Raw genomic sequence first — 25,743 nt, 5'->3', positions numbered from 1 at the left:
ATCACTACTTACCTACTGATAGTAATGCAAAATGATTCTTGTCCAATGAAATGAAAATTGTGGAGAAATAAAAACTGCAGAAACTATTTTCATTTGATGTATTTGGTTAATGAAGTGGATTGATGGCCTGTAAATGTGTGTATGTTTGAATTCTTCTTGCACTGGTTGTAATATCTTACTGATTCTCTCCTTAACTAAATGAAATAAAATCTTTGACATGTGTTTGACTTATGTTTGTATATTTGTATGTCATTATCTTTAAAAAATTTTTTAAACATATTATAACTACTTGCCTAAATCACTGTTAGCTCAAAGTTGCTTCTATATTTTTTAATGAGAAAAATTCCATATTAATTACTGTATTCTAACACCCACATTTTTTGAAATTTTAAAAATTCTTATTTATTTATTTTCAGACAGGGTTGTAAGACTGGCTAATTTTGCATTTTTGGTAGAGACAGGGTCTCGCCATGTTGCTCAGGAAGTTCTCAAACTCATGGGTTCAAGTGATCCAACTGTCTGGGCCTCCGAACACCCACATAATTAATGTATAGTTTGTAGCAAGACCTTTATTGAGTCTAAGTTGGTTCTTTCTTCTTCTTTTTCTTTTTTAAGATAGGTTTTGCTCTGTCACTCACCCAAGCTGAAATGAAGTGGCATGATTATGACTCACTGCAGCCTCGAACTCCTGGGCTCAAGTGATCCTCCTGTTTCAGCCTCCAAAGTAGCTAGGACTACAGGTGCATACTATGAAGCCCAGCTAATTTTCTTTTTCTTTTTTTGGAGAGATGGGATCTCATTTTGTTGCCCACATAGTTCTTTCTGTTGTTTGTCGGTTTGTTAAGCACGTAACTACTAAGAAGGTTTACCTTTGGTGCACCATCCTTTTGTATCCCTACATCGTTAGTGGCAATTCCTTTTACACTACCATCGTCATGAAAAAGGACCTAAAAACGATAAAAACAAATTTATTAATACCTTAGAATTCATAATAGTCTTGAAAAAACAGTAAACAGCCTTATGTTTCTTAGAAGGTGAACATCTTCTCTAGATTACAGATATACAGACTTTAAAATGTTCAGGCAATAAAGAGACATGTATTAAGGTACTCCCTTCTAGAGTATTAAAGAACAGAGCTCACACAATGGGAAATGAAAACAATGCCACAACCTTGATGAGAAAGAAAAGGGGAGACTACTAGAGAGATTACTAGGGAAACCAGTACGATTAAACAAGAAGTGCCCTTCAGATGTCAAATCATGTGTAAAGAATCTGAAATGGAGGCCTGTAACAAATGAAGAACATGAAGGTGGAGAGAAAGAAACTGTCAGGAAAGCTTACATCTCAAATGAGTGAAGACTTCAATAAACAAAAAAATAAATAAAACAAAACAGGGAGAAGCTGAAGACAGACCAAGGATGATAAAAGTTTATTTTATTTTTGGAGCAAGAAAAAGGGGGAAAATAGGTCAAAAGTGTAATTCTGATGAGGAGAAATAGCAATAGTCTATAACCCTTGGTTTCTGTTTTCTCTGTGGAGGAAAATGCTCGTTGGATAGTAAAGTACAAAATGTACAATGCAATTACACAGCAGATTATAAGAAAGCATGGAAGTGGAGAGGTAAAAGAAAAGATTAGCAGCAATGGATATGAAACCTCCCCATAAAGAATATACATAAAGGTTTTATTTGATATCCTGAAAATGAACAAATCAGCAGCAGAATATGGCTAGAGACTAAACTGAAGTTTGGCTCAGAGTACTCTCAAAAAACCCTGGCAAAGAGATCAATAATCTGTTGATGATAATCATTAAGGACCTGAGAAAAAGAAGCATGATACAAGTGAGTCTGAGTGTTCATGTATGTATTCCAAAAGTGAGAATCATGGATTCTATAAACCACCTACCTGTGACTGTGGCACTGATTCCAGTCAACAATGTCTAACAAGGAGAAATACAAAATCCCACACTTGGGTCCAAAAACGCAAATGCATGTATATGGGCTAGGAAAACAGAAATTTATAGCAGCAAGTATAATACAGGGGCCAATGTGTTGTATTTGACTTACAAACTGTAAGGGTAAAAACAAACAGAAAAAAACCGAACTTTCCTTAGTGCCAATAACTTTTCTTTCAGCATTTCCTTTAGCAAACTTCCAACTGTAAATCCTTTGTCTCTCTGAGATACATGGCAGTCTTTTTAAAGTGTATTCCAAGAATGTCTTTCTTACGGCTTTGGAGCCATTGCTTTGAAATGGAATACCAAGAAGGATGCCTCCTGTCTTCCTGTCTCTGTGGGAATTTGGGTAGGTGTTTGGCTTTAAGTTGTAACTTCCTGCTTGTCAAAAAAAAAAAAAAAAAAAAAAAAAACCAAAACATTTTATTTTTCCTTTGAGTAAAGACAGTTAACATGCATGCAATGAATAGATTGTATCTGCCTGGCTATTTAAAAGGGTGAGATTTCTGTCTTGGCCTGTGATAGGCATCACAGTCTTGGTTTAAGGCTAATTCAAGAATAAAACTGTTTTGTTCTTTTTTTTTTGAGACAGAGTCTCACTCTGTCACCCAGGCTGGAGTGCAGTGGCATGATCTAGGCTCACTGCAAGCTCCGCCTCCCGGGTTCACGCCATTCTGCTGCCTCAGAGTAGCTGGGACTACAGGTGCCCACCACCATGCCCAGCTAATTTTTTGTATTTTTAGTAGAGATGGTGTTTCACCATGTTGACCAGGATGGTCTTGATCTCCTGACCTCGTGATCCGCCCGCCTCGGCCTCCCAAAGTGCTGGGATTACAGGCGTGAGCCACCGCGCCCAGCCTTTTTTTGTTTGTTTATTTGAGATGGAGTCTCGCTCTGTTGCCAGGCTGGAGTGCAGTGGCGCGATCTCAACTCACTGAAACCTCCGCCTCCTGGGTTCAAGTGATTCTTCTGCCTCAGCTTCCCGAGTAGCTGGGACTACAGGCGCCCACCACCACGCCCAGGTAATTTTTGTATTTTCAGTAGAAACGGGGTTTCATCATGTTGGCCAGGATGGTCTTGATCTCTTGACCTCGTGGTCTGCCCACCTTGGCCTCCCAAAGTGCTGGGAGTACAGGCATGAGCCACCGCGCCCAGCCTGTTTTGTTCTTTTTTATAATTTATGAAGAGAATTTTTCTGGGTCCTAGGAGATTTTATTTTTTATTTTTTGAGATGGAATCTCGCTCTGTCACCCAGGCTAGAGTGCAGTGGCATGATCTCGGCTCACTGCAACCTTCGCCTCCTGGGTTCAAGTGATTCTCCTGCCTCAGCCTCCCAAGTAGCTAGGATTACAGGCATGTGCCGCCATGTCCGGCTAAATTTTTGTATTTTTAGTAGAGACGGGGTTTCACTGTGTTAGCCAGGATGGTCTCGATCTCCTGACCTCGTGACCCACCCACCTTGGCCTCCCAAAGTGCTGGAATTACAGGCGTGAGCCACCACGCCCAGCTGAGATTTTATTTTTAATAATTTCCCCAGTAATACATAATAAGAATCAACAGTGTGATGTGGTTGCCAAAAATGTAATTACTTTGAGGGAATCAATGGAAGACGAGTTTCTAGAATGGAGAAGATAACAGTTCTACACTAGACATGAAGTGGTTTATTTATTCTGGGTGCCACTTTGTAAAGGGGATAAAAAGAGGATCCATTCAGAAGTGGGCAGCAAGAATACTGAAAGAACTCAAAACTCAAATTATGTACCGTCATGGCTGAAAGAACTGAGAATATTTAAGCTAGTGTTGGGGCTCAGAACTGAGAATATTTAAGCTAGCTAGCGATGGGGCTCCGAAGATAATACCCTAAAAAGTATGGCACCCTGGCATGCTAAAGTTGAGGCTCAGAAACCGATATCCCAAAATATGGTGCTTTGACATGCTGAACTGAAGAAGCTTCAGTGTCTCTCTGACCTTCCCCGGCCAACTGTCCCTGTCTCTTAATCCTCCCTCTCTCCCAAAACACAGGATGAAGTTGTTCTCTGAAGTTCCCTTATCTTCCTAAAACACGGGCCTACCAAAGAAGCAAACGATTACTTCTGGTCCCTTTCCTGAGTTTTCATGAACTGAACTCATACTGCAGGAAGAATGACTGAAGTCTGTCAATAAACTTGGACAGGCTTCTGTCAGAAACCATTGTCTCCTCTGCAGGCTCAAGAGACTTTGTCCCAGGTCACTGTATATTCTTCAAGCCCATTGAATTCCCCTAAAAATCTTTTACTATCCCCCTAAAGTCATCCAAACTTCCCCATCTCCATTTCCCCTACCAAGAAAGGCATATAACTGTACCCCATTGTCTGGTAGGGTAATCACTCTGTAATATTCTCTTCATGCATGCTGATCAACCTGTATGCCTTTTCTCCTACTAACCTGCCTCTTGTGAGCTGATTTTTCTATGAACCTTCAGAGGGAAAGGGGGATGTTTTCCCTTGGTCCTCAGCCCCTATGCTGAGTACCTGGAACTGAAGGAAGAGTGGAAGACCTCAGAAACAAGGTCTTTCTTACCTTCTCCCATTCCTCTTTCTCCCCTAAAGCAAGTCACAGAAACCAGGATTCCTCTTCCTCAAGGTGAGTCATAGAAACTAGAACTCCTCTCCCTTAATACAGGCCATAAAACCTAGAAAGGTTATTTTCTTCCTTCTCCCTTTCCCCTTGAAAACTCTCATTCCAGAGGATTTCTGCTCCAGCCATACCTCAGAGGAAGAAATGCTACACAGAAAGGCCAAAGAGAATGTGAACAGACAGGCCTTGCCTGGCTTCCTCTCTCAGTCTACTACCGTTAGATCATACCCTTCTGTCTAATCACATTTCCACAGGGCTGTCCATTCTTATTGTACTGAAGCATGAAAATGGTTTCCCCTGGGTCTTTGGGGCCTTTATTTCTGAAGGATTTCATATCGTGTAAAACTTTGATTAAATAAATTTGTTATGTTTTTCTTGTTACCCTGTTTTTGTTACAGGAGTGTCAGCTGTGACCCTTACGATGGGTGAGGAAGGGTATCACACGTTTCTGCTACTGGGGCTCAGAAAACGATAGGCTAAAATATGCCACTCTGGCATGCTAAACCAGAGCAGCAGCTTCAGGGTGTCTCTGACCTTCCCCTCCTCCTGTCTTTCAACCCTATCTCTTCTAAAGCACTGGATGCGGCTCTTCTCTGATATTCTATTCTCTACCTTAAGACTGGACCTGCCAAAGAGAACACATGGTCTTCCATCCCATTCCTGAAATCTTACTATTAATATCTATTGCAGAAAAGAAAACAGAAGAAGGCAACTACACCTAGACAAACACTTTTTCATAAGATCACGCCTGCCTCTCAGGCTAATTCAAATTCCAAAGAGAATCATTTACAAGTTAATTTCTGTGTCTTGGGTGCATTCATTCTCCCTAAAAATCATTCACTTCCTTTCAAGATTGCTGAACACTCAATTTCCCCTTCCCCTCTGATGAGCATTTGGACCTCACTGGGTCATCGGGTCATCATTCTCTTGTGCTTATGCATGTTGTGCTTATGCTTTTTCTCCTATTATTCTCTCTATTGTCAGTTCATTTCTGGTGAACCTTCAGAGGGCAGAGACAAACCTTTCCCTTAACTCCTATACCACCCCTACACTGGGGAAAAAAAAATTCCAGAGTAAAGATAGGGAGGAAGACAGAGCAAGGAATAATTATATTTAGAAAGTTGTCCTTGGAAGAGGGCATAGATTTGTTCTGGATAGTATAAAACTGTAGATAAGTTCTGTTCAAAATAAGGAAGAGATTACCAACAATCCACAATTTTTCATCCCTTATGGTGATCAATCATAAGTTGGACAATCACTTGATGGGGGTACAACATGAGGAATTCAAGTACTCTTTGGATTAGATATTTTAAAGATTCCTTCTAATCTTATAATTCTAAAATCCTCTGACTTTTAAACAATACTTATTTCTTCAACTTTGCAAAATTCTCCACTTATTAAAAAAGGAGTTCCTATAAATATTAAAAACAAAATAAAACTATACAAACCTCAGCAGCTGCATAACCAGGGTATACTTCAACACCAAGGGCTTCTGCTTGTTCGCCCATCCAGCTCACTACATGTCCCAAGCGTACAATGTAATTGCCATGATTATTCATTGGAAGCCCTATAAATATATGCTTAATTTATAATTCTGACTTTTTATTGATAAGACATTACAAAAACATAAATACTTTAAAATCTCAAATCGGTATGTATTTCTACATAAGTGCTATATTGATGGTCACACCTTCAACTTATTTTCTACAATTTTGGCCTAGAGTTCTAATTTATTACATTACAAACAACATGAAAGCACTAAGTTAGAAATTCCTGCTTGGCTTACAAGGCTATCTCAATTCTTCTAGACTGGAAGTCAAAAGAACTGAGTTCTAGTCCTGCTTTCCCACCAGCTAGCTGTATAGCTTTGAGTAAATCCTTCAAATATCTGGGCCTTAGGTCTCATCTGTAAAAGGAGGAAATTTTGCCAGATGAAATGTAGTTCCTTCCAGCTGTGGAATTCCATAGTTCTATGAATATTCACTATACCTTACCTGGAAGAATTGGCACAGGAATTCTGTATTTCTCTGTTAAAATTCCAAATCTGTCTTCTGTTACAGGAGTGTTAAGTGGAGCCTAGAAATAAAAGAAGAAAAAGAAATGTTTTTAGTTTATATTTGCAAGTGTAAACATAAATATAAAAAAATATAAAATGTACTCTGATGACAAAAAAAGAACTTCCCCCTAATTTTCTTTCGGCATTTCCTTTAGAAAACTTGTCACTCTAAATCCTTTCTCTGTCTGAGATGTATGGGAATCTTTTTTTTTTCTTTTGAGACAGTGTCTCTTTCTGTCACCCAGGTTGGAGTACAGTGGTGCAATCTTGGCCCACTGCAGCCTCTCCCTCCTGGGTTCAAGTGATTCTCCTGCCTCAGCCTCCCAAGTGGCTGGACTTACAGGCACCTGTCACCATGCCCGGCTAATTTTTGTAGTTTTAGTAGAGAGGAGGTTTCACCATGTTGGCCAGGCTGGTCTCGAACTCCTGACCTCAAGTGATCCACCCCGCTTGGCCTCCCAAAGTGTTGGGATTATAGGCATAAGCCACCACGCCCGGCCAGCTGGGAATCTTTTAAAAATCTAAATAAATGTCTTGCCAGTTTTGTATCACAGGAATATATCTCTTGGGAGTCTTGGAAACATCTTTGAAACATGACCATCATGTCTTTTTGTCTCTGTGGAGAGGTGCTTGGCTCTAAGTTGAAACTTCCTGGTTGGTGAAAGGTAAGAGAAATTTTATTTTCCTTTTGGATAAAGACAATTAACATGTTGTGACATTGTACCTGCTGAGTTTACATATTAAAAGGCACCAAAGGCTGTGTGTGATGGCTCACAGGCCTATAGTCCCAGCATTTTGGGAGGCTGAAGCCCGTGGATTTGAGCCCACATGGGAAAATCCCGTCTGTACTAAAAAAAGACAAAAATTAGCTGGGCGTGGTGGCGCACACCTGTAATCCCAGCTACTGAGGGGGCTGAAGTGGGAGAATTACTTGAGCTGGGAGGTTGAGGCTGCAGAGAGTCATGATTGTGCCACTGTACTCCAGCCTGGGTGACAGAGTGAGACCCTGTCTCAAAAAAAAAGGTGCCAAAGCAATAAAGGGCTTTAACATGAAAAACATTTTCTATTAGAATTGATATTATATCAATGTTAATTCAATAATATCCATTTCTGATATAATATCGAAAGGATAAATTCGATTGGGTCCAATTAAAGTATTTCTAGTTTAAGGGAGCTTGATATTTCAGAAAGGAGAGCACAGATGAAATTTTTGGAATTCAATTTATTCCATATGGAAAGAATACAGATGATATTCATTTTTTTTAAATCTTTGCAAGTATATTCACAACCACTGAATAATCTAATCTTGGAGGTAGGACAGGTATAATATAACCTATCTTAGAGAAGAAAAAATTGACAGTCTAAGATTTTAACCAAATTCATACAAATTTTATTTAAGACAATAAAACTTGGACTTGGTCCTCTGGATATCACACCTGTGGTTTTTCTGCTTCGGTTCTCAGAAGCCATATTAATATGTTTCTTTAGAAAATCTATCCTCTTTGGCTTTAGATATTGCATTGTCCCAGAAATTATTACTTTATTAAGAACAATCATACAAAGACTTAAAGAACAAGTTTAAAAATACTCTCAAAATACAAAATGCCTCCCAAGAAATATTCAAAGGTCTTCTCAAGTTATTATCTTCTCATATACCCATTACACAAATACACGTAGAAAGAATTACACAAAACTCTTTGTTAATATCATAAATTACAATTCTGATATAAATTATTTTTTTTTAATTTAAAAAGTATATAATTATTCCCTAAGATAGAGTTACACGGGCTGGGCGTGATGGCTCATGACTGTAATCCCAGAGCTTTGGGAGGTCAAGGTGGGTGGATCACCTGAGGTCAGGAGTTCGAGACCAGCCTGGCCAACACAGTGAAATAGTGGAACCCTGTCTCTACTAAAAATATAAAAAATTAGCTGGGTGTGGTGGCAGGTGCCTGTAATCCCAGCTACTAGGGAGACTGAGGCAGAAGAATCGCTTGAACCTGGGAGTTGGAGGTTGCAGTGAGCCGAGATCGCGCCATTGCACTCCAGCCTGGGCAACAAGAACGAAACTCTGTCTCAAAAAAAAGAAAAAAAAAAAAAAAGAGTTACATGAAAAGGGTTTTCTATATTCCAGTAATTTGGGAACAATTACTGAAATACAATTACAAAAGATTAGACTTTGTATAAAACACAATTTTTCATACTCCCTTCTCTTTCCAGTCTGGGAAGAGTTCTTTAAAAGCAGCTGGATCAAGGCAAGCCCCTGAGAGAGTATGAGCTCCTATCTGGGCAGCTTTCTCCACTAGACACACACGGATATCCTTTTCATGTGCCGCAGCCAACTGTTTTAGACGAACAGCTGCAGAGAGCCCTGCAGGGCCTGCACCAACTATTACAACATCCGCTTCTTCTGCAAACCTTTCCATGTTCACTCCTGGGAGAAATAAAAATTCTGGGATTAATATGACTCAATAATCACATGATAAATCACATGATAGTTAAAAAATATCCACTGTGCTTTAGAGCATTATTTATGGAAATTCTCCCTGTGTTTTGCACAATAATTATATTAAGCATATTACTGTATTAGTATGAGTATATTCTTAGGTTCTGTTCCAGTATATACTTTATTTCAGTTTCCATAAACTAATTCTTGGCTTTGAGATTTATTATTATACATTTAGCAAATATTTACTTGTCTAAAATACAGTCACAAGTAGCTTAATGACATAAGTGCTTTCTGAGAAATATATCATTAGGCAATTTTGCCCTTTTGCAAACATCATAGAGTATACTTACACAAACTAGATTGTATAGCCTATGATACACCTAGGCAACAGGGTATAGACTGTTAGTCCTAGGCTACAAAGCTATATAGCATGTGACTATACTGCATACTGTAGGTAACTGTAACATAATAGTATTTATGTAACTAAACACATCTAAACACAGAAAAAGTACCAAATAAATACAGTATAAAACGTATATAGTATAAATAGAAATACATTATAAATACAGTATGAAAAGTACAAAACACAGTATAAAAGATTTAAAAATGGTATATCTGTACAGGGTACTTACCATGAACAGAACTTACAGGACTGGAAGCTGTTCTTGGTGAGTGACTGAGTGAGCAGTGAGAATGTGAAGGACAAGGACATTACACTACTATAGACTTCATAAACACTATACACTTAGGTCATACTCAATTTATACAAAAAAATTTTTGTCAATAAATTAAACTTAGCTTACAGTAATGTTTTTAGTTTATAAGCTTTTAAATGCTTTAAACTTTTTAACTCTCTTGTAATAACACTTAGCTAAAACACAAACACATTGTACAGCTGTACAAAAAATGGTTTTATATCATTTTTCTGTAAGCTTTTTTCTATTTAAAAATTTTTTAGACTTTGTATAAAAAACAATTTTTCATACCCCCTTCTCTTTCCAGTCTGGGAAGAGTTCTTTAAAAGCACCTGGATCAAAGCAAGCCCCTGAGAGAGTATGAGCTCCTATCTGGGCAGCTTTCTCCATTAAACACATACCTTTTAGACCCTTTTACTAAAAATTAAGATACATCCCAGCACTTTGGGAAGCCGGGGTGGGTGGATCACGAGGTCAGGAGATCGAGACCACCCTGGCTAACATGGTGAAACCTGTCTCTACTAAAAATACAAAAAATTAGCTGGATGAGGTGGTGGGCGCCTATAGTCCCAGCTACATGGAAGGCTGAGGCAGGAGAATGGCGTGAACCTGGGAGGCGGAGCTTGCAGTGAGCCACTGCACTCCAGGCTGGACAACAGAGTGAGACTCTGTCTCAAAAAAAAATAATAATTAAGACACAAACACACACGTTAGTTAGGCCTACACAGGGTCAGGATCATCAGTATCTTCCACCTCCACATCTTCTCCCACTGGAAGGTCATCAAAGACAATAACACGCATGGGCTGTCATCTCCTATGCAAATGTTAGCTTCTTCCAGAATACCTCCTGAAGGACCTGCCTGTGTCCGTTTTACAGTTAACTTTTTAAAAAATCAAGTAAGAGTACACTCTAAAATAATGACAAAAGTACAATACAGTACATACATAAACCAGTAACAGTCGTTTATTATCATGTATTATGTACTGTACATAATTGTATATGGTATACTTTTAAAGAACTGGCAGTAGAGTATGTTTGTTTACATCAGACTCACCACAAAGAATTGAGTAATGTGTTGAGCTACGATGGTCTGGAAGCTATGTTCTAAAAGATGTCACTAGGTGATAGGAATTTTTCAGCTCCATTATAATGTCAAGGGATTACCGTCATAAATGTTGTCAAGTTGTTGACTGAAGTGTCATTATGCAGCACGTGACTTGGTAAAGCCATAAAATATTATTGGATGCTTTTAAGTTATGAAAAATATTATACTCTCCTCCACAAAATGAAACAAAGTATCCAGAAAAGTCTCAGGAATTGTACACAAATTATTACTTACCTTCCCATCTCTTGTCCTTATCCCGGGGATAAATAGTATAATGGGTAGTAATTCGAGGCACAGTAGAAGTTGAAGACCATCTTGTAGCACACAGAGGTAGATAATTTTTCTTAATTTTTAAGGCATGAAAGCACTGATATGCTGCACAAAAATTATGAAAATTATTATCTTCCTTAAAATTAGTTTTCCTCAGTAGACTGAAAAAATATAAGTGAATATTTATAAAGATTCACATATATTATAATGAAAATATAAATAAGTATAGTGAATTAGACTATACTCTTTCCTAGGTGAACAATTTGAATAGCTGTTTCTCATAAAGCAATGTTTTCAAATCTTAAATATTTTAAAACTAATAAACAAATTTATTCAATTTAGCTCATGTCAGGCTCATGGATTAGTCATGAAAGCTGAACACTTTGAGAGTAATAGAGTAGTATAGTAACTGTGTAGGTCAATGGCTTTAAGCACAAACTTGGTTTTATGGTCAGGTTCTTTTTAAAATAAGCTGACCTACATATATGGCAGTAGCTGCTGCTGTTTCTTTTCTTTTTTTTTTTTTTTTTTTTTTTGAGACAGAGTCTTGCTCTGTTACCCAGGCTGGAGTGCAGGGGTGCAATCTCGGCTCACCACAGCCTCTGCCTCCTGGTTTCAAGCGATTCTCATGCCTCAGCCTCCAGAGTATCCGGGACTACAGGTGTGCACCACCACACCCAGGTAATTTTTGGATTTTTTTTTTTTTAGTAGAGACGGGGTTTTGCCATGTTGGCCAGGCTGGTCTCGAACTCCTGGCCTCAAGTGATCTGCCTGCCTCAGCCTCTAAAACTGCTGGGATTACAGGCATGAGCCACTGTGCCTGGCCACAGTATCTTCTGATATCCTTAAAAATGTGTGCATTTTTGAGTCAGCAAAAAGTATTTTATGGAAATGAACAGAAATGTGCAAAGATTTATCTGCAAAAATGTTCACTGAACCTTCTCTGCTGTCCTCAAACCTTCAACTCTACCTTTTCTTTCCCTTATCCAGGGCAGGTACCCTAGCATCAAACCTAATAAAGACAGAGGCAATTAGATGGGAATTTTCTCAACTCCTTGGCAATAACTTCTAATATAATCTGTATTTGTGCCCATACTTTGTTCATTATCTCAGTTTATAGCAGGAGAGGTGTCTTTTCTCCCACTGATTGTACTCAGTGAATATAGTGAAACAGACTATATATTCTTCCCCACTGGGGTTAATCTTTCTAGCTGGATGATGAGGCTTATCTCTACCGTTGTCTTAGAGACATTCCTCCATCTGATCCCCTCCCTTCTGATCTTCAATTTTGACTCCCTTCTCAACCTCTGTTCTCCTTGATAATCATCCCTATCATTAAAAAAAGACAGAGAATCCTCCCATGAAACCACTCTTGACAGATATAAAAACCTATATTTGAAGCTATATTCATTAGAAGTCTGTTATAGGAGAAGGGATAGAATAATAAAAAAAAAAAAGAATAAAGACTTCAGAAATAGTACACATACGTATATGGTATATAATAAAGATACCATTTCAAATTAGGGAGAAGAAATGGTTACTCATTAAATGGTGCAGAGATAGCCAGAAAGCCATTCAGGAAAAAAGGTATACTCTGCTCCCTATGTCAAAATGAATTCTGTTTGATCGAAGATTTTATTAGGGAAAGTTCAAAGTAGAGAAGACTATGGTAGGCTGGGCACAGTGGCTCATGACTGTAAATGTCAGCTAAGGCAGGAGGACTGCATAAGGCCAGGAGTTCAAGATCAGCCTAGGCAATATAGCAAGACCTCTTCTCTACAGAAACAAAAAATAAAAAGTAAAAAAATTAGCTAGGTGTGGTGGTATGCACCTGCAGTCCTACCTACTCAGGAGGCTGAGGTAGGATGATCGCTTGAGCCCAGTAATTTGAGGCTGCAGTGAGCTAGGACCACGTCACTGTACTCCAACCTGGGTGACGACCACTTTGTCTCAAAAAAAAAAAAAAAGACGGTGATATATCCATAAATCTTTCAGTTTTCTCCTCCCTTTGAGTAGTGTGGGATGAACGTACTGGGTAGCTTCTAACAAGTAGAGAATGGAAAGTGAAAAATGTTAACTTTACAGTAGAGAAATATGGCAGATACCACTTTAAGCAAGTGATCAAGTTTAACGCTACCAGCAATAAGACATATTGATACCATGTATCCCCTGATATGATGTGGTGAAAAGGGTTCTTTACCTCTGTGGTATTTATCCCCAAAAATCTTTAACCTCAGTCTAATCATGAGAAATCATCAGACAAACTCAGATTGAGGGACATTCTACAAAATGCTCGACCAGTACATATCAAAAGTGTAAAGGTCTTGGGACACAAGAAAACAGAGGAACTGTCAAACTGAAGTAGACTACGGAGACCTGCCAACTAAAGGCAACCTTGTGCTCTGGACTGGATCCTGGACCAGAAAAAGAAGATCTGAATAAAATCTGTAGTTTAATTAACTTTATTTCATCAATGTTAATATTTTAGTTTTGATAAATATACTATGGTTATATAAGACATTAAGCTCAGCAAAGGGCATATGGGAACTCAGTACTATCTTTGCAACTCATCTGTAAATCTAAAACTATTTCAAGGTTAAAAGTTGAAAAAAAGATTATGGTGATAAGAAAGATCAAACCCAAATATAAGAGCTAAAACCATAAAACTTTTTGAAGACATGAGTGTAAATCTTTGTGACCTTGTGTAAACCAAAAATAAAATTCTAATCCCCTAAACCAACTGAATGGACTCTCCTCTTGGCCAAGGGGATTCCAAAGAAACCCAAAAAAGTAGTTCATGCCATGATGGTAAGTGGGGGGTCAGACATGCCTCATTATACCCTCTCCCTTTTGGAGTTCAGACGTAACTGATCATCATTAACATTAATATCAAAATCCTAAGACTGACAGAACAGACTCTTTGTAGCAATAAGATACCAACTCCAACCTGACTCTGGTATAACATCCCATGACAACAGGCCCTAGAGGAAATCAAAGTATTGTACCCCAAAATATATTTCTTGGACATAATTTTTGGATTGGCCCTGTAAAGCTGTCTCTTGTTAGGAAAATTTACATTCTGTGGAGAATTCTCTTCCCTTTCTTGGCCTTTTCCTGATCTAGAAGAGATTTAACTAAGAGTCTGATACCTTTTAAGGCAAGCTTGTCCAACCTGGAGCCCATGGGCAGCATGTTGCCCAGAATGCCTTTAAATGTGGCCCAACACAAATTCGTGAACTTTGAGATGTCCTGCCTTTCCAGGCCAAGCCAACGTAAACCTTACACGTATTGATAATGTCTTTGCCTGTAACTTCTCTCCCTAAAATGTATAAAATCAAGCTGTAACCCAACCACCTTGGGAACATGTTCTCAGGACCTCCTGAGGCTGTATAATGGGTCATGGTCCTCACATTTGGCTCAGAATTAATATCTCCAAATAGTTTACGGAGTTTGGCTTTTTCATCAACACTTGGGCTAGGCAATGGTTTCTTTGATAGAACAACCAAAAACACAAGCAACAACAAAAAATACAGTTAAATTGCACTTCATCAAAATTAAAACCTGTTGTGCGCCAAAGGATACCATCAAGAAAGTGAAAAGATAGCCCATGGAATGGGAGAAAATATTTTCAAATCATATATCTGATAATGGACTTATATTTAGAATACATAAAGAACTCCTATACCTAGTAATAAAAAGACAAATAACCCAATTAAAAAGTGGGCAAAGGATCTGAATAGACACTTGTTCAAAGATGATATACAAATGGCCAATAAGTACATGAAAAGACGCTCAGCAGCATTCGCCATCAAGGAAATGCAAACCAAAGCCACATGAGATACTACTTTATATCCACTAGCATGGCTATAGTCAAGAAGACAAGTAATAATAAAACCACCTTTGCAAAACTTATAACAGATAAAATTATTACAGTGAAAGAGATCTGACCTAACTGACTCCATCTTGCTTCTAACCTCCAAGTAGTCCTTGTTCATTCCTGGGAGTAGGCTGAATTAACTTTGGGAGTTTATAGTTAAATTGTGAAACAAAGACAATCACAGCCCTTTCCCAGGACAAACCCCCTTCCTTCCTGGGGACCAGACTGTCTTTGCAGGACTAACAAATTAGCTACAAGATTAGAAATTATGGTTTAAGAGTCATGCAGCTGGAGGTGGCAAGATTCTGAACCTTCCCAAAGTGTTCCCGGCGATAACATCACTATTTTAAAATCTAGGATCACTACTTGAGATATTTTGCAGATCCTGCACTTGATGGATCAGCTGGCACCACCCAGATCAATGAACTGGCTCATCTGGTCGTGTGGCTCCCACTCCGGAACTGACTCAGTGCAAGAGGACAAACTCATCTCCCTATGATTTCATCTCTGATCTGACCAATTGGCACTCCCCATTTTCTGACCCCCTCTACTCATCAAATTATCCTTAAAATCCCCAGTCTCCAAGTTTTCGGGGAGACTGATTTGAGTAATAATAAAACTATGGTCTCTTGTACAGCCACCTCTGTGTGAATTAAACTCCTTCTCTATTCTAATTATCCTGTTTTGATAAATTGGCTCTGTCTGGGTAGTGGGCAAGGAGAACCCCTTGGGCAGTTTCAATAACAAGAGTTAGCAAGGATATGGAAGAACTGGAACCCTCATATACTCCTGGGGGAATGTAAAAATGATGCAGTCTCTTTGAAAAACATTCTGGCAGTTCCTCAAAAGGTTAAACATGGAGTTTTCATATGACCCATTCCTAAGTCTATCCCTAAGACAATGAAAACATACTTCCACACAAAAACTTGCACATGAATGTTCCTAGCTGAACTTTTTATTTTTCTTTTTTTTTTTGAGACAGGGTCTCACTCTGTCACCAAGGGTGGAATGCAGTGATGTGATCATGGCTTACTGAAGCCTTGACTTTCCAGGCCTAAGTGATCCTCCCACCTCAGCCTCCTGAGTAGCTAGGGCTACAGGTGCATGCCACCATGCCCGGCTAACAGTTTCTATTTTTTTGTAGACAAGCAGTCTCACTGCGTTGTGTAGGCTAGTCTCGAAATCCTAGGCTTGAGCAATCTGCCTGTCTCAGCCTCCCAAACTGCTGGGATTACAGGTGTGAGCCACCACAGTTGGCCAATAGCTGAATTATTTATAACAGCCCAAAAGTAGAAACAACCCAAATGTCGATCAATAAATGGTAAGAAGTAATATATCCAAATAATGAAATATTTAGCAATAAGAAGAAATTGAATACTGATATATGCTACCACATAGAAGAACTCTGAAAACAAAATGTTATGTGAAGGAAGCCAGTCACAAAAAGACAGCATAGTATGTGCTTCCATGTATACGAAATATTCAGAATAAGGTAGTCTATAGAGACAGAAAGTAGATTAACTGTTGTCTAAGGCTGGAAGGGGCTTGGGAGTGAATACAGAGTTTCTTTTTGGGGTGATGAAAATGTTCTAAAATAGACTGCAGTGATGGTTACACAACTCTGACTATACTAAAAAACCACTGAATTGTACACTTTAAATAGTATATATTGTATGGTTTGTGACATATCTTATTAAAGTTTATTAAAGCTGTTATAAAAAAGAACATTTATAGCCACACACAAAAATGTTATGAAGAAAACAGGTAATTTTTTTTTCGAATCTAGGATTTTCAAAGTTATTTTCTAAGAATGATAAAAATCTAAAAAGTTATAATATCACTAGACTAAAAATTTAAACCATTTATGTGACCAAAAAAGGGTAAAAATATAAATGTCTTTAGTTGTCTGTATTCTCCAGCAGATAGCACGCTCCAAAAGCATTGACCTTGTTGTATGTGAAAACCTAATGTTAGGTATACATATTTGTTGACTAAATATTAGATAGTCGTTTTTGTACTTTCCTTCACTAGAGCATTCATTTATGATTGACACATGGTACTATAAAAGATTAATGCTTTTCAGAGTCATTTTCTGTGAAAAGGCAAATATTTTAGACAATAAAAATCTGTTTGGTCATCTTTTTAAAAAGTGGCAAAGAAATGAATTTACTTATGCATACTAAAAACTATAGCATTGGGGCCAGACGTGGTGGCTCATGCCTATAATCCCAGCATTTGGGAGGCTGAGTTAGGAGGATCACTTGGGGCCGGGAATTTGGGACCAGCCTGGCCAACATGGCAAAATCCCGTCTCTACTAAAAATACAAAAATTAGCCAGGCATGGTGGTAGGTGCTAGGGAGGCTCAGGCATGAGAATCACTTGAACCCGGGAGGCAGAGGTTGCAGTGAGCTGAGATTACATCACTGCACTCCAGCCTGAGCAACAGAGCAAGACTGTATCAAAAAATAAAAAAACAAAAAAACTATATATTGGGAACACTTTTTAAGCCTTAGATAACTATTCACCTATCCTAAGTTTTGAAAAAAAAGTATATTAAATACATAAAGATATTCTAGAACTCAGTTCAAGAGTTCAAATACACTATAATGAATATTTAAAATAGTTTTCAATGCATTGTAGTTTAGTGTATAGAAGTTATTTACTTCTAAAAACTGATGATTGACATATGACAAACTGTATTTCTACTGCCTGTATAGCTACTGATTTTCTTGAGAATATTTGGAACTGTGTAGTCTGAATTTCTCCAAAGGATTGGAAAAAAAAGTCACAATCTTTACCCCTTTTCTGAAAACACATCTGTTATCTCGCTTTAGAGATTTAAATATTCAGTCTCCTTGGTTGAGAAGAGAGGTCACAAAGTCCACTGAACTCATAGCATCACCATATCAAAGTCACACTGCTGGCACATTGGTGTCTACTTCTTTCATGCCAGCAGGCTATGAAAATGGCAATGAATTGCCATCCAAAGAAAACAGAAATGGTAGTGGAATTTGGTTAGCACTGGGCTCAAGGCTGATTGCACCTAAATTAGGCTCTAAAGCAGATAGCACCTGACTAACGTTCCAAACACCATCTTATCCATACATTAAGTGCAGCAAAAAATGCATGGGCGACATGAAATTTAAACAAAGTTCTAATTTCTTAATATATGGAAGCCAAATTTAACAAAATTCTACTTTCATGAAATTTCATAAGAATATCCTTGAATTTTTAATATTTATACTTATTCTACCACCAAAACTTAAGTAAACTAAAGATTTTAAAAAAATAAAGCCAGTTATGACAGAATATGAGATCCTTTAGGGAACTTTTCTGTTTGAATTAACGACAACAACAAAAATTTAAGTAAAACTTTAAAAAGACCATCCAACTTCATCTGTCATGATGGTTCAAAGAATACCCATAACACGATAAGGCCCTTAGAGTTAATTTTATTTTATTTTTTTGAGACGGAGTCTGGCTCTGTCACCCAGGCTGGAGTGCAGTAGTGCGATCTCGGCTCACTGCAACATCCACCTCCAGGTTCAAGTGATTCTCCTACCTAAGCCTCCAGAGTAGCTGGGATTACAGGCGTGGGCCACCACGCCCAGCTAATTGTTGTATTTTTAGTAGAGATGGGGTTTCAAAATGTTGGCCAGGCTGGTCTAGAACTCCTGACCTCAGGTGATCCACCCGCCTCGGCTTCCCAGAGTCCTGGGATTACAGGCGTGAGCCACCGCGCCCAGCCCTTAAAGTTAATTTTAGACAACGCAGAAAAACTCCTGGTTCCAGATACACTCAGGAGACTTGGTCAACATATGAATGTCAACCATGATGTGACAGATCAGACTTCAATTTCTTTAGACTGAACTTGGACGGCTGCGAAGACGAAAGTCAGGTCAGGACAGGGAGAAAAATTGGGCAAATACGATTTTTTTTTTTTCCATTTCCAACAAAGGTTTGAGGATTAGAACCAGGATTCAGGATTCAGGAGTCCACCGAGGTATGTGTGTGCTGACAGGTGATGGTGGTGCGGAGGACGTGTTGACAAGTTTTCCCCGCCCTTGACCTTTAGCCTAGATATTAATTCTTCCAACTGGGGCAACCGGAGGGAAGAAGCCAGGGTCCACTATCAAGCTGACAGAGCGTGACCTTTGCCCTAGATAGCCTGAGAAAGCTGATGAGAGAAGGTGCGAGAGGTGCCTACAGCCCCCAGGACCGGCCTTGTCCCTTTTGCCCTAACTCCTCCACTTAACCCCACCGCCCATTCCCTCTCACCGGGGCAGGACAGCTTGGTTAGCGGCACCAGCATGTTCAAAGTCACCAGGACTCTCGGTCGGACACAACAGGACTGTCCGCTGCTCGCGGCGGGCGCTGGACCTCTAGGCCGCGGGGGGCGCCATCACCTGCCGGAAAGCAAGAACTCTGCTGCAGTTCGCCTCCCCGCTCTGCTGACCGCTCTTGCTTCACTGCGTTCCCGCCTCCTTCTCGCTCTGCGCCGGCGCCATGGATGACGCGGCGGCCAGCCGAGGCTTCCGGGTCATGTACCAAACCAGGGAAAGATAAGGGACTCCAAGTCCCAGCCGGGGCGCGGTGAAACAGCCAGAGCGCGGCCAGAGGGGTCCACGAATCTCACAGCACAACACACGCGCAGTGAAAGGCAGTAGAAGGCGGGGCGACGCGCACGGCTTCCTGGGAGGTGTAGTCTTCTATACGCGCGCCCTTCGAGCCCCACTGGAGGCTCGCGCAGGATCCGTGAGCGGCCTAAGGTGAACTGACTCATATGATTGGCTGTCCCGAAAAATGAAAAGTCTTTGTGGTCCAGGGCTGAGACCCACGAGGAGACGGGGCGGGATTTCTGGCGCTAAGAGGCGGGGCCTCTCGGCTTTGGGCGCGAGTGGTTAAAAGACAGTTGGTGTCGGTTCGGCTGCTCGGGCCGGATTCCGCGGTCACAGCCCTTCCCCATGGCAGACGCTGAGGAGCTGCAGGTTTCTTCGCCGCCGCCGCCGCCTCCCTCTTCTCCCTCCTCTTCAGACGCCTCTGCAGCATCTTCCCCGGGCGGCCCAGTGAGTTTGGGCTGGCCAGTTCCGAGCAGGAGCAGCGGCGGAACGGTGGACCCGCTGGAGGAAGTGGAGCTGCAGATCGGAGATGTGAGTGTGGTGTCGGGACCGCGTCCCCCCTCGGCGCCTCTGGGAAGATTGGCGGCGGCGGGGCTCGCGCGGCTAGGGAGTCCCCCAATCCCCACGACCCGGGACGACCAGCCCTTCTGCGCCCCAGAGCGTGAGTGCAGGAAGCCGGGAGGATGCCAGCAGCTGAAGTGCTATCCCTCTCTGAGGGTTCCCCCTTTAGATTTGGTGGTGAGGAGTCTTAAGGGGTTATCCCTCCTCCCGCCCCACCCCTTACTGGTTTCTTTTTGTCTCGCCTTCTGATTTCAATCATCCGCAGTAACCCGAAGCCACGCCGCTCTGTGCTGCCTGTTGCTGGCTCTCTTTGCCTCTTCTTCTCCCATCGGAGAATAGTTTTCACTGCATGGGTTTGCTGGCTGGCTGTGGGTGCTTAGGATCAGGCTGTGATTTCTTTCCATGGGACTTAGAGCCTGCTGTTCTAGTTGGCTACTTGCCCAGGGACAGCTGATAATGCCATTGTCTGCCCCAGGTCTGCTTAACGCTGGACCCAGCTTGAAGGGTTTAGGTCACGTGGATTGGCTTCATTGACGGTTTAGTTCAGGACTCCTCCCTTTGTAGGATTGCTAGAATGCATACTTAGGATAGTTTCTATTAAATCTCGAATCCCCAGAAACTAGCATCTCACCTCCCAACCCTAACTCACACACCACTGGAGGGGAGAAGACAGGGAAGGGGAGTTTTATGTTCTCTTGAGTGGGTCAAGTGGAATGAGGTATGTAGGGTGTAACCTTCTGGGAGAGTTCTGTGGCCTGACCTTTCCTGCAGATTGGAAACTAGGGGATGAACCAGATTATCTCATTGCTTCCGCAAGTATTTTTCTAAGGATGACTAAAGTGCTTATCCAGCTTTTATTTTTGCAGAACAAACTGATTGCAAGTAAATATGTAGAATGAAGTGCTAATGTGTTATTTAGAAACAATGTTTTATTTTATATCATCGGTGAAGAAAACGTTTGGCTGAAAAGTGAATTTTCCACCAGGAGCTGAGTGTTTTCTGCATTTGTGTGTGATTTTTTGATGTTATTTGTCAGAGCTTAGAGTTTCTGTTCTTTGATCTATACATTTTCATTGTTTGAAGTGTTCACAGGTCAGTGCCCATGTTACCCAAGTAGCAGTAAGAATTATTTATGATGAAATCCCTCAGATACTTCTGGCACTTAGTGTCAAGGGGTCCAAGTTATCTTGTTGAGCTGAGACTCCAGTGTATTTTCATAGAAAACAACAATACTGGACCAAGCGCTGTGGCTCACGCCTGTAATCCCAGCACTTTGGGAGGCCGAGGCGGGCGGATCACTGAGGTCAGGATTCGAGACCAGCTTGATCAACATGGAGAAACCCTGTTTTTACTAAAAATACAAAATTAGCCGTGCGTTGTGGCACATGCCTGTAATCCCAGCTACTTAGGAGGCTGAGGCAGGAGAATCGCTTGAACCCGGAAGGCAGAGGTTGCAGTGAACCGAGATCACGCCATTGCGCTCCAGCCTGGGAAACAAGAACGACACTCCATCTCAAAAAAAAAAAAAAAAAAAAAAGAAAAGAAAAGAAAAAAAAATACTGATTTGTCATGTCTCAGACATAATGGATATTTTTCTAGCAGACCTGTTTCTTCAAAGTCTACTCAATATTAAATAATTTTCTTAGGTTCCCTGAAACAGCCAGTGCTTTAGTTTGAAAATTGATTACTTTTAAAGAAAATAACATGGGCATTGGATTCAAAGCCTTAAGCTTTTTTAGACTACTTATAAAATGAGATGAGAATTTTAAAAATAAAATTATGTCTGAGTTCTTTTTTGTTTGTTTTAGGCAGCCTTTTCATTAACCAAACTTCTTGAAGCCACATCTGCAGTATCAGCTCAAGTGGAAGAACTTGCCTTCAAATGTACGGAAAATGCACGATTCCTTAAAACATGGCGAGACCTCTTGAAAGAAGGCTATGATTCTTTGAAACCTGATGACTAATTTGGCATACTTCGTTGTTTAATAATGACTGCAATCATTCAGACTTCTTATGTCATATTTGTACATGTACCACACGTATAGAATGACCTCTGTCCAGGAGTTCTGTATATACTCAGAATGAAATTTTTCTTGGTTTTCTTGGCTTTTGTGAAAGCAGAATACCGATGCTGTTTTTGTTGCGGACCAGTACTTGTTTGTCCTTAAATACTTTATGCCTCTGAACTTTCATAGAGTCCTTTTTGAAAGTTAACTTCATCAATAGATGGTTAATATTAATAGAGCCACAATGCTACCATTAGCAAACTAGGTAGACCATTATTTGTTTTGCAACAAGATGCTAAGCATGGCAGAGTTTGAAATTGCGTTTCATCTTAAGGACCAAGGGGGGAGGTAACTTTAAGGTTGCCAGTGGTGGATCCAGCTCCATTAGGCTAAGTTGTCTACAGCTAAGGATTGTGTCTTTATTCTATATCCCCAGCACCTAAAACAGGTTCACACAGCACTCACTGAATGTTTGTTGAATAAAAGAGTTAACAAACATAATTAAAAGCTTTTTTCTTCCTATATTTAGCATGAAGACTGTCATTGTTTCTTTAGAAAATGTATGAATCTGAACTTTATTGACTTGAAGAAAAACATTCTTTTTTTTTACAGAGATTTGGACTTTGATGATAGGTTTTAAAATATATGATAAATATTTTTTGTACTTTTTTTTTTTTTAAAGACTTTACTTCAGAAAAAGGAGACTATCTAGAAAGAATGCATATTTTTTCCCTATTTATTTCTGTGGTTACTGCTTTTGCAGTTTAACCGTGTTTGTATTTGATATTTGTATATGTTTGATGGCTATTTTTAAGGTGCCTTATCAGATTTATGGCTCTGTGCTATTACTTTTTGAGCTTTGCAGGTTGTACACACAATAATTCTAAAGAAGTTACTTTGTTTGCAATGCATCAAATTTAAATGATGTGATTTTTTTTTTTTTGTATTATTTGACCTAGTGACAGTGTTCTATTTTGCGTCTTGTATATTATGTTGCTTTTGGTGTTTTGTGTTGCGTGTCAACGATTAAGCCAACTAATTCTCCACCATATATAACTTCTGGACATCTTTGATATGACATCTTAATTATTTGTAGATATGGAGATATGTACAGAACTATATTCTAACGCCCAGCAATGGGGCTATGAGAGGGGACAGATGGATGGGCAAAGAATAGTTTTATTTAACATATTAAGTCATAGTTCTTGATTAGTTTTTTTAGTTAAAGATCACACATAGGGTGTGATTTCTATACCAAAATGCTTATTTCAGTATTAGAAAAATATTCTTACATGTCCTGAAATATGCTTATTTCACTATTAGAAAAATATTCTTACATGTCCTGAAAATTGCAGTTTTTAAAATGTGTAAAAATAAATTCTTATTAAAAGCACATTTTATTTCCATTTCTTTGGATTCATTACCTTAAAACTTTTTGCTGACATATTTCAAAGATACAGGAGAGGCAAATGAGTTCAAGAAAATCCATGTATTTCTACCATGCAGATGTAATAAATGTCAGGATTTGGCTATATTTTCTTCAGACACACATATATATGTAATTGCAAATATTAGATACATTTGAAGTTCATTTTGTTACCTCTTTGATCCTGTCCCCTTCCTCCCTCCCTAGAGTCCCCAGAGGTAAACTCTAGAGGTGGCATATATTCTAGCGTGTGTTTTTATATTTTTAATACAAATATATTTTTTAAAAGCGCTATAAAATACTGTTTTATGTATGTGGTAGCCAGCCTCCAGATGGCACCAGTGATCCCTGGCCTCCTGGTGTTCATGCCCCCGTATAGCCTTCTCCTGCATTTTATAGTGCTGACTTTTGTAACTACCAGGATATTGAGCAAGTGCAGTGTGTGATTTCTGAGGCCATATCTTTTACTCCTTTTTTTTTTTTTTTTTTTTTTAAGAGACAAGATCTCACTCTATTGCTCAAACTGAAGTGTGGTGGCAGGATCATAGCTCACTGTAACCTTAAACCTGGACTCAAACGATCCTCCCATCTCGCCGCCTCCTAAAGCACTGGGATTACAGGCATTTTTGCTCATTTTTCTCTTTTGTTTTTTTACTTGTCTGTTTTTAGATATTACATATTTTGAATACTAATAATCTGTTATGTATGTTTCAACTATCTTTTTTAGTCTGGTTTGTCTTCATATTTTGGTTATGAAATCTTGAATTTTTAAATTTTAATGTAATCTTACCAATCTTTCATAATGATTTGCTTTTTCTGGTTTTTGTATAGGAAATGTCATAAAAATAGTCTTATTCAGCCTTCCAAAAGTTAAAAAATTTTTAACATTTAGATGCTTAGTCCAACTGAAATTTGTTTTCATTTATGGCATGATTTTGGAATCTTGTTTTAATTATTTTTGCACATTTATAGCTGTTCCTCTGAGTATCATTGTTTCAAGTGCAACATCTGTCATGCAGTTACTGTATAAGGGCCAGATTCTGACCTTTCTGTTCTTTTGATCTGAAGGAAATTTGAACATGCCACCCCCAAATACGCTGATTTGGCATACTGATTATTTCAAGCTAAAGGTACTTGAGAAACAGTAGTTGCAGAAATGGCTATCTTAACTGTCCTTTCCCACCTGTAGCAAGCCATACAGACTTCTTTGAGAAAGATGCTTTCCTGATATCAAGATGAGAAGATGGCTCTAATCAGCTGAGACAGTACCAGAGGAATCTGCAAACAAACCTTACTGTTAGTTTCTTGCCATACGTTTACCTTCCCACAGTTTCTGCCTCTGGAAGCCTAAAACTGCTTTCCTTTGTCTGTCACACTTCTCTGAAATGTATTCTTTGTGGAAGATGCTATATAATCCAGAGTTCTAAGCCACTACCTGTGTTTTACCTTTTCATTGAGTTTTCTCCTGTGTGATATACACTGTATATATTAATAAAATTACTTGTTTTTCTCTTGTTAATCTGTCTTTTGTTATAGGAATCTGTCCCAACTATGAACTTGTGAGGCTTGAGGAGAAATTGTATTTCCTCCACTACAGATTTATTTGATTAACTCCATGATAAAACTGAATCTGTCTTTCCCTGTAAGAAAAGCAAAAACATGTTACTGATTTCTAATTCTATTGAGTTATGGTCAACTTAGGACAACTGCTGGTTTCAGGTAGTGAGCTTTCTATGGACACTTTTTAGGAGTTTATAGTTAGACCTATTTATATTTCTATTTGCTTCATTGGAGAGGTTGGGGAAGAGCTGAAAGCATAAGTATTTTCTCAAAGACTTAAGAATTTGTTTTTAACTTAGTAAGTAGCCCATTACCAGCCCTATGCAAACCCCAAAGGAATGATATAAATTTTTTTTTGAGACAAATTCTTGCTCTGTTGCCTAGGCTGAAGTGCAGTGGTGTGATCTTGGCTCACTGCAACTTCTGCTTCCCAGTTCAGGCGATTCTCCTGCCTCAGCCTCCCTACTAGCTGGGATTACAGGTGTGCGCCAGCACGTCCGGCTGATTTTTGTATTTTTAGTAGAGACGGGATTTCACCATATTGGCCA

The 25,743-nt window shown here is 39.4% G+C and overlaps 2 protein-coding genes across 3 annotated transcripts in view; one reads left to right on the top strand and one right to left on the bottom strand.

Annotated features, from left to right (window-relative positions):
- The window catches only part of ETFDH (electron transfer flavoprotein dehydrogenase), a 37,766-nt gene extending 18,272 nt beyond the window's left edge, over window positions 1-19,494 (bottom strand). The window contains exons 1-6 of the mRNA XM_005556182.4: window positions 19,302-19,494; window positions 11,110-11,250; window positions 8,830-9,059; window positions 6,564-6,645; window positions 6,018-6,136; window positions 870-947 (exon numbers count right to left, since the gene is read on the bottom strand). Coding sequence (XP_005556239.1) covers window positions 870-947; window positions 6,018-6,136; window positions 6,564-6,645; window positions 8,830-9,059; window positions 11,110-11,250; window positions 19,302-19,335 — 684 coding nt within the window. The 5' untranslated portion in view covers window positions 19,336-19,494. The remainder of the gene's footprint in view (window positions 1-869; window positions 948-6,017; window positions 6,137-6,563; window positions 6,646-8,829; window positions 9,060-11,109; window positions 11,251-19,301) is intronic.
- Window positions 19,495-19,531: 37 nt separating this feature from the next.
- Window positions 19,532-25,154, top strand: C5H4orf46 (chromosome 5 C4orf46 homolog). Of its 2 annotated transcripts, none has more exons than XM_005556181.5 (2): window positions 19,532-20,173; window positions 22,012-25,154. In XM_005556181.5, the coding sequence occupies exons 1-2, from the start codon at window positions 19,988-19,990 to the stop codon at window positions 22,165-22,167; spliced, it is 342 nt and encodes a 113-aa protein (XP_005556238.1). In that variant the 5' UTR covers window positions 19,532-19,987; the 3' UTR covers window positions 22,168-25,154. The 2 variants fall into 2 exon arrangements, with proteins under 2 accessions (XP_005556238.1, XP_073896784.1); XM_074040683.1 differs by having other exon boundaries at window positions 19,532-20,303.
- The last annotated feature ends 589 nt before the right edge of the window (window positions 25,155-25,743 follow it).

The sequence above is a fragment of the Macaca fascicularis genome, chromosome 5 (genome assembly GCF_037993035.2).
Source record: "Macaca fascicularis isolate 582-1 chromosome 5, T2T-MFA8v1.1".
In the NCBI taxonomy this organism is placed as follows: Eukaryota; Metazoa; Chordata; class Mammalia; order Primates; family Cercopithecidae; genus Macaca; species Macaca fascicularis.
Note: the sequence above shows the minus strand (reverse complement) of the source record. Positions and strands in the feature narration are given on the sequence as shown.

Excerpts from the sequence above, each read along its gene's own strand:
- C5H4orf46 (XM_074040683.1), top strand. The coding sequence starts at position 19,988 with ATGGCAGACGCTGAGGAGCTGCAGGTTTCTTCGCCGCCGCCGCCGCCT. Across the intron at positions 20,304-22,011 it reads GCCCTTCTGCGCCCCAGAGC|GCAGCCTTTTCATTAACCAA; the intron begins GTGAGTGCAGGA and ends TGTTTGTTTTAG.